General features: G+C 41.4%; 1 protein-coding gene across 1 annotated transcript in view; it reads right to left on the minus strand.

The window, feature by feature from the left end:
- TTLL11 (tubulin tyrosine ligase like 11) overlaps positions 1–9,082 on the minus strand; it is a gene marked incomplete at both ends in the record, with an annotated part of 51,453 nt that extends 42,371 nt beyond the window's left edge. The window contains 2 exons of the mRNA XM_082009084.1: positions 1,668–1,764; positions 8,720–9,082. Of these exons, the coding sequence (XP_081865210.1) occupies positions 1,668–1,764; positions 8,720–9,082 (460 nt within the window). The remainder of the gene's footprint in view (positions 1–1,667; positions 1,765–8,719) is intronic.
- Positions 9,083–9,314: the final 232 nt, after the last annotated feature.

Raw genomic sequence — 9,314 nt, forward strand, 5'->3', positions numbered from 1 at the left:
GCTGAAGACCTTTAAAAATTTAAAATCTGACAAAATATTTGTAACATTTCCCCACCATATTTGATATTGTTTGTATTATTGTATTGTATTAGAAAAAAATAATTATCAAAAATACAGCTCAGAATAATAGAGGGAAAGCTTTAGCCACATACTAACTACCACCTTTGCCATAATCCAAAATAATCGTCCCAGTTCGCTATCATTCCAGGAATAGGTAAAAATGTCATTTAAATATAATCAACCACTCCGTGTTTATTTTGCATTCAAGTAACTACATCAGAAAGACCAGGTTATTTTGAGAGCAGCCAAACTTCGCTGCTTTCCTGCAGCTTTGAATCTTGTGCTTGGATCATGCCATGCCCAGATCTGAGAGAGCTCCGGTAGAAGCTCTTCCCACGGTCGAGGCATTCAGGGTTACTCTCGTGTTGTTTATATGCTTTCAGTTATTACAGCTTATAAGGTTCATGCTGCAGCTTCTTTCTCAGTGAGAACATCATCTGTGGGCTTCTTTCCTACATGGGCAGCTAATTTCCACAAAACCTACAGGAATTCAGTAGCCTGTGACTGCAAACCTCTGTCGAGTGCGGTTGATTTTGGCCAGGAGGTTCCAAAGGTACAAGGAGGACACACACACATTTGCTGAAGTCTTATTTCCACTAGGAACGTGACTAAAAAGCTGTATTTATGGCAAAGTTTCTAAGTCTCCCTGGGGACCAACCCTTTCAAGAGTCTTTGAATCTCTGACAAGTAACTAAGAAAAGCATCATGATCTCTTTTTCAAGAGAAAGAATTTAGTAAAACCCAGCATCAAGTTAGCGCAACAACCCTGGAAATCAGGTCTACTTCTGAAGGGCTCTGGTTCTGACTACTGTGGAGGCCACTTGCTTACCACATCGAAGCCAGAATACAGAGGGGGTAACATTCATCTAGCACATTCTTAAACCACCAGAAAACTACACCATCCGATACCTGTATGTGAACTTCCCACAGACAGGAGAAAGTCAGGGTAAATAAAGCATAAAGTTTGGTATCTGAGTGTTCTCATTCTCACAGCATACTAACACAGCAGCAATAAATCTGAAGTAAAGGGCTTAGATAAGTCAATACCTAAGCTCTTAGCTCTTATTTAGAGAGATCTCAAGAGGGATTAAACGAGAAAAAAGGGAGCTTAAAAAAGTAGAAGAGTCATCATAAAATGAGGGCTGACATGAACTCTTCGATATTAAAAAAATCCATTTGAGGAACCCTGCTTTGAGCTTCTCCCTGAGAAAGGCCAGAGTACGAAACAAAACAGATTCTTTCCACTTAGAATCAAAAGCAAATCCAAAGATACAGCACTGTTATCAATGCTAGATAACAGACAATAATTGCATACTTAAATTATAGCCTAACACTCTTATTTTTCCTAAATCCATACCTAGGAAGTATTCTTTTCATCAAAAACACTTTCTCTCCAAAACAAATTTCAGCTCAGAAATTGTTCAAGACACCCATTCTGATATTCTTACCCCCTAAGCAGAAATCACCCACCAAAACCAGAAATACGCTAAAAATACTATCAGCTGATTAGGCAGATAATTCACACTAAAAAGCAGTAAAACGCAGAAACAGTTAAAAGAATAATATTTTTAAAGAACTTGTTTAAACTAGAAACAGAAGTAAGGTACCTGGAAACTTGTTGACTTGACCTGAGAATATATCATTATCATGAAACGATACCCCATGCCAATAGATATCGCACGGCAAGCGTCTGCCAAAAGGAAACTGGAAAAGAGATAGGAGACAAGTTTTGAAGCAAACTGGCAATACCCATTCATTCCTTGCTTTTCATATTAAGCATAAACCATTCAAGAACAGTCTTCTGGCTGTCAAAAGAAATATGCTCTATATTTTGGTTGCAAAACTAAGAATATTTTGATCAGTTCAAGATGTTAACAAACCATGAAAGGTTTCTAGAAGCTAAAAACAAAGGACTAAGAGGCATGATGTGTACTGAGAAACTCCAAGCATGTTATCAACCACAATTAAGGCATGTCTCATTTCTAATTTAAAATACTATTACAAGGAATAAAATTTCATTAATTTTATTAATGCAGCACTTAATTGTGGCACACGAAGGCACAGCAATGGCAAGGGCTACAGCTAGGAAGTAAACACACTCTGACAATGTTTTGGGCTTTTTGTCCTCCCCAGTTTAAGGAGTGAAAAGCAACCATCAAGGGAAAAAAACACTAGAGGTCATGGAGGAATTGTCATTATTGGCAGTTACTAAATCAATTCCTATTCTTAAAAAGATCGCCATTTAATGCCGAGAGTCTCACGGCTTATATTTGTGCTCCCCCTCTGCAGCTTGGTAACCCAAGTCCCCTTCCCAGATTGCACCCGTACTCGCGGCAGCCCTTTACCCCCCAAACCATGTGGCATCTCCACGTACTCCCAGTCTAGCACGAGCAGGAAACGTTTCTGCTCCCTGGAACTCTATTTCAGGGAATACACGTAGCTAGCAATATTGTTGTAAATTAATAGCAGGTCGTAACTGCAAAGCACATGTTGAGCAAGCTGATTTACACTGGTGTCCAAACTACAATAAATTTTAAATGGATATTCAAAGCAAGATATTTAAATGAAATAGCTATATTATTAATTTATAAATATTCAGTTATATGTATTAATTTATACAGTATTAATTCCTTTCTTGTACTAATAGCCTGTAAAGCTTACAATTGAATTAATCATTTGTTGAGCATATATATTTCAAATATTAAGGACTAAGACAATTATTTCAACAATATTAAGTATTCCAACAACTTAAGAGCTTCTTTTCCCATTCATACAAGATTTCACCAAAAAGTGGAAAACTGTATAGTTCATTTTCTGCCATAAAAAAGATCAACCTCTTCTTAAGCTGTCTGAAGAACTCTGAAACAGCACTGCCAACTACCAATAGCAACAGTTTCTAATAGTAAAGTGATTTGAAAAAAAAAGCTACGAGCACCAAGAACGAGCCCCATGAATTAGCAGTATTGACAATCCAAAGCAAAAAAATTACTAAGTTAAAACATTTATATTCCCTGTTATAATAAGTTTTGCGCAAAAAAGTACTCTTCCACGCTCATTCTCTTAGACACAGCCCCATTTATCAATCCAAAAAAACATTTTATCTGCCACTCCATGTAGATGCCTTTTAAACACCATATGGAATATATTCACCGGAATATGTTCTATTATTAGGTTATATCTTTTTCAAACAAATATGCTGTATTTCTGACCACAACATTTTTAGGACATATTTGTATTAAGTATCTAACATCCTCATCACCCAACGATTTTAGTACCATTTATTTATTGAAAGAACCGCAGGATTTTGCGGAAACTACTTGTTCTTTACTCTAAATGTAATTTTTCTTGCTTTAAAACATGTCTTTAAGCACTGGATTTTTTTTTCAATATGACAGAAAAAAGAATCTCATAAAGCTTTTGAATGAATTACTTGATTTGCTATTTTAATTAAAATTTCAGTTTCCTCAGTAAATAGCCTTGAAAAATTAATTTAAAATGCTAATTGAGCAATGCATCTCCTTTCTATGTTTCCTTACTTATAGGGATGAGACACTGAATTTAACAGAGCCAGTGGATTCTTCACTTATTTCATTATTATTCAGCCTGCAAAATCTGTTTTGTACAAGTGAAAATTAATTCTGTTAAGCTCTGAAAGACAATCAGTGGCCTTAACCTCTCTCCACAGGTATATCCAGAATACAGATGCACCCTTCCCACTAAAACCTGAACAATTTATTTATTTATTAAATGAAATTGAAATGAAAGGAATGAAATTTGCATTTATATAACACCTTTCATCTACAGAGGATATCAAAGCGCTTTACAAACACCGCACAGAAGTCATTTCACAACAGATGAAGAACGAGCACCTCTCGACCAGAAAATGGAAGCACTGCACCCCCGCATCAGCAATTCAGATGGCACAGCAACTTCCCTATCCTGACAAATCAAGATTATTTGAGTTTATCCAACAATGGGATCAAACTCACCTCCTGAATGAGCTGGGAAGGATTCTTTATTGTCCGCGTTATACTTTTACATAAGAATAGTGTTTGGAAAGGAACAAACAAGTTCGATTACTTGGCTCCCTCTGGCAGTGCCAGGCAGATATAAATTAATCTTACTGTGGTAGAAGAGGCTTTTCCACCACCTCCCCAGCTCCTGGTGCCAGGGACTAGCTAAAAAGAAAGGTAGGTGCTTGAAGCAGTCCTCCATTCTCATAAGAGCTTCTGTCTACGGCTCCCTGGTCTCAGCTGGAATATCCTCAGATCCGCACTAACTAATGCCAAAGCCAAGGTGCCGACAGCCCGGGGCCCTGGGGTGCTCACAGCCGCGGGGCGACAGAGGTTGTAAGCATGACTGGAGCCATCCTTGCTGCTGTGCCCATCCTGTGCAGAAAACCCAAGAGTCTGGTCTTCAGGTCGGTCAGTGCAAACGACTTACAGGTTGCAATCAATTCATGAACTCTTCAAAGAATTTATTTTAAATCTTTTTTATTCAGAGCTGGGGGGCATTTGTCAGAACAATTAAAAAAAGCCACAAAGAGAATAGACTTGTTTTTACAACTTTGATACGATTAATAATCAACCACAGTCAAACTGGTCTGACAGGTCATTCCTACCTTTTGATTGGAAGCCAATAATTTAAATTGTCTCACAGGTCACATCAGTCTGTTCCATCATGTTTAATGACACGTTAAATGACTCTGGTCTTCTAGTCAGCTTTTCCCAGCGTAAAATTTCAAACTATTTCTACGTCTCCGTGCAGCTACTGAACAGCGAGACAAATGAAACGCTTAATGCTGGGATATTTGATGTCCGAGACATCTGCTTCTTCTATTTGCCTGGTAATTGAAAGCTAGCCGAAGAAATAATTTATTAAGTGGTGAATAAACTCAGGATGCCAGCTCAATTTGTGCCCATTATTTCATTTGGCATATCATGTTCATTTAAAGAATCTGACACACTAAATCAGATAGTCCAATCTAGTGATGGGAGTAATTGCTTCACTGGCATGCACATTAAAATTCTGCAATGCTTTTTAAAAGGTCCACCCCTGTGCGTTACCCCAGACAGGGCTATCATGGTTGATAATTTAATTTACTCAAAACTCCCACAGCTGAAAAAAAAAAGTTTTCTGTCTTTTGCTTCCAATAACAGAATTTCAAGTCAAATTCCTCTCCCTTGAACTCTTTCACCTCTTCCTCATGTATCAGTGCCATAAAATAAACTGCTCACCAATATTAGCCACGTTTATTCCCTCTTTTTTTGTCTTATAGTGGCATTTACCATATGTTAGTTTACTAAAATGAACTACTACCACGTGGACAACTCTGTTCACACAGTGCATTATGTCTTATTTCTGCAAGTTATCAGGGAGCATATTGCAATAATAGATTATTACTGAAACAAAGCTCTTCCAGCAAGTCAGGGTAACTACACCAAGGAGATCTCAGAATGTACAACTTAAAACAAAAAGTAAACCAAAACAAAAGCCTATATGACACTGCAATAACGCTATCCATTAGATAGAAAAAGTTATCAATAAAAAGAAGCCCACTTTAAAAAGCCTATTATAATGTCTCCTGCCCAATGCCCAACAACATATTCAAGCCAACACATCCAGCAGCAAACACAGAAGGACAGAAAAAAAACAAAAGCAGCAATGGGAAAAAACATAAAAGAAGTTGTAAGGGAGAAGAAGGATCAAATCAAATCTAAATCAACTAAATCAAAGCCCAAGATGCAATTGCCTTGAAAAGTATTATACAAGGGATGACAACAGAATACCAGACCCTGAAAGATCACTATTTAAAATATACACATTTCATTACAACTTCTAAGATGTTTTTTGCATTATTTTTATGGATCCTACAAGAAACAACATATGTGTTCCCTCTGCCAGTCCTGCTGTAACAGTGAAACTATTTCCAAGGCTCTTTGGCCATCGATGATAGTTGTTTGAACAGATACTTTAGTGCCATTTTTCTAAACAGTTGAAAGCGAGAGCTTTCAAAATTATATGCAACTTGAATAAAAGAGTTTTCCTTGGATTTCTCTTCTTAATGTTGTTTATTCTTCTCCTCAAATCTAGACAAGATCTTGCCTACAGATTCCCTGTGTCTACTGAAGTCTGCTAGCTTGAAGTCAACAGTTTGTCTTACTCCCATCCTGGAAGACTCATCTGCTTCTTTTCCCCAATGTAAACAGAACTAGTTAAGAGTCACAGCTAATATTGATTCCCCTTTCATTACTCTTTCCACTTTTGGGGGGACAGGAAGGGGGGGGATGCAAAAAAAAACAAACCACCCATAAAATTGATTTAACACATATACATGGATAAGAGACAATACTTTCTTAACAAAAGATGTTACATTCATACATATTAACCTCTTTATTGTAATAAACAGAAAAGTTTACAGAAGTATATTACAGTGACTTGCTTACAAGGAATTAATTACTAGCCACCTAGATGGTACAGTCAAATGGCACAAAGTTCGTTATTTGGTCTCTTCTTTATCAAGAGTACGAAGTGGCCAGAAGGGGAAGCAACAGACTAAATGAAAAATACTGAATGAACTAATGCATGGAGGAGAAAGGATATTGAGGGAGACAGTAAACCAAGAAAGATGAAGTAAAGCCAAAAGCAATTGCTGTTGTGGGATGCAGAGCAGGAAGGAGAATGCTGATAATGCAGCACAGATATTCATGAGAGGAGCATGTGAAACAAGTCACTATGTAGGACAGAATACCAAGTGCAGAGAGTCCAGGGCATAAGATATGCAAAACAGTAAAAGCTCAGGAAACAGAAAAGACAAAATTAACCAGTAAATATGGCTCATTACCAACATAATCTGTGAGGCTAACTGAAATCAGTAATTCAGAAACACTCACTGGAGTGGCACCAGGCACTCTGAACATAAAATTTAGCCATAAGAACAAAGAAATTAAGTGTGAAGTCCCCCTTGCTCTGTACATTACTGAGTAAAACACAGAGCAAGGTTGCTGACAGACACTCCACAGGTGCAGAGGGGTAAAAGAAGTAAGCGCAAAGAGGTTTTAATTTCACACCTCTGGTATTTCATTACTATTTTGCCATAAAAGCAGGAGTTAAGAACTGGAGCTTTTGTGCAATGAGATTTTGAAATCCTCCCACTGGATTTAAATAATAAAAATCTTGAAATAAAATTTTATGAAGACAGAGAATGAGAAGTCATTACTCTTCCCGGCAAGAAGCATATACGTCCTTGTGATATTAGGCATTTAGGACATTATGAATAAACACAGGTAATATTTACTGCCACTCAATCCAGAAAATACTGCTGCTTCCAGAAAACAAATTTGTAACGTTTAACTCCAAAGTTAGGAACAACACAGAATATACTGTCTACCCCAAGTCTGCACATATTTTGTTAAAAAAGCATCAGGTGCACAGAAATATTAGTATCTTGTGAGTGGACATCCCAAAGGCACCTTTGTAAAGTGGAGCAGGTGCCATAGATCACACTGCTGTACCCTAGCTCTGCACATACATGAAGAAACTCTTCATCCTCAGGTTTTATGCTTACACTTTATGTCCCCTCCAGCCTCCCTCTTCCAAATGGATTACAAGTACCTTTCTTCTTACAGAAGTTCCTCAAAAAGTTCCTAGAAGCCATCTCAACTTCTATAAAGTCATTTAGAACATTATTATGGAAGGAAAATCTTTACAATTTGGGAACAAATTAACATCTGTAATAAAATATATACATTAGAAATCTCTTCGGGATTTAAATAAGGAGTTCCAAAGCATCAGTTTTGTTCCAGGTCATGTGTCTCTCTCTCATACTGCCATGTCTCCTGTTCAGCATAGACAGACACTGAACTCCTCACACAGCACAGAGAAAACATACGAGACTGACTCAAGCTGTAAGGAAAAAAAAAAAAAGCCATACCTTCTCTACCTACAATAATTTAGAAGGCTAAAGCCTGTTATGTATGCCTTATTAGGTGGTTTAATATTATTTCATTCATACACAATACTCTTTGATAGGGCTTCAAGATAATCTGCGATGCAGAGGCTTTGCCATGGGATCAGGCAGCTAATCTATCAGGTCATACCTTTTGTCCACTGTCATGAGCCTTATGTCACGTACCCATACTATGAGAGAAAGATGAAAGAAATGCACATCAACACAACACACCAGACATTTCTACATAGGGATAGCTTGCTTTCTTGCCCTTTCCAGTAATCAGTTTAAGCTTTGAAGCATAATATCCAAGTACCCCTACTCTGGCTTGCATAACTGGCGATAGCCGTCTTGATCATGAATCAAATCAGCCTCCAGACTTGACATCTAATGAGAAATAACTCCAGGGTCCAGATGACCCTCCCGGCTGCAGGAGCCTGTTTTGGCGCTGGTTCAGGGAGGCAGGAGGAGGGAGAAGGGGAAACGCTTTGCCAGAGGCGGACCCCATGGCAACGGCGGGGCGGTTTCCCCAGAACCGCCGGCAGAACAGCGGGGGGAGCGGAGGTAGGGCCGGAGCTGGGGCCACCGCGAGGCCAGGCCGGGCCGGGGTCCCGCCAGAGCCGGGGGCAGGCGGGGAAGCGGGAGAAGGCCTCGGGCAAAGCCCCAGGCGCGTCCTGCGGGCCGGGCCGGAGGGGCCGGCCGGGCGCTCACCTCCCTCCAGCGGAGCTGCCGCAGACTGATCTTCAGCGCCTCCAGCGAGGTCTTGGCCTTGGAGCTGTCCACCGTGACGCGGGGCCGCCGGGCGGCGCGGCCCCCCTCCTCCCCTCCACGCCGGCCCGGGGCCCGCCGCCCCCGGCCCCGCGCAGCCCGCCCGGGCGGGCCCTGCGGGCCAACCCCGCGGCGGCCCCGCTCCCGGCCCCGGCCGGCCGCGGGGCGCAGCGCCCCTTCCACCAGCGGCGCCCCGGCGGGCTGGCCGCCCGGCGGCTCCTCGGCGGGGAGGGCCGGGGACCCCGGAGGCTCCTCCGCCTCCCGGGCCGGGGCGCAGCCCTGCGGCGGGACCCCGACCAGCTCCATCCCGCAGCGTCCTGCCTCGGCCCCGCTGCCGCCCCCGCTCCCTGCCCGTTGCCATGAAAGCGGAGCGGCGGATGGGGCGCGCGAGGGGCCAATCCCCGTGAAGCGATGACCCCGCTCGCTCCTCCCCGCCGGCAATGACGTCCTGTGGCCGCTCCGGCCATTTTGGAAGCGGGCAAGGGCCGTCGGACTCTTCTGGGGAGGCCATTTCGGAAAGGCGCGGAGTCGGGGCGGC

This window comes from Phaethon aethereus (assembly GCF_964289735.1).
Source record: "Phaethon aethereus genome assembly, chromosome: 20".
NCBI classification, from domain to species: Eukaryota; Metazoa; Chordata; class Aves; order Phaethontiformes; family Phaethontidae; genus Phaethon; species Phaethon aethereus.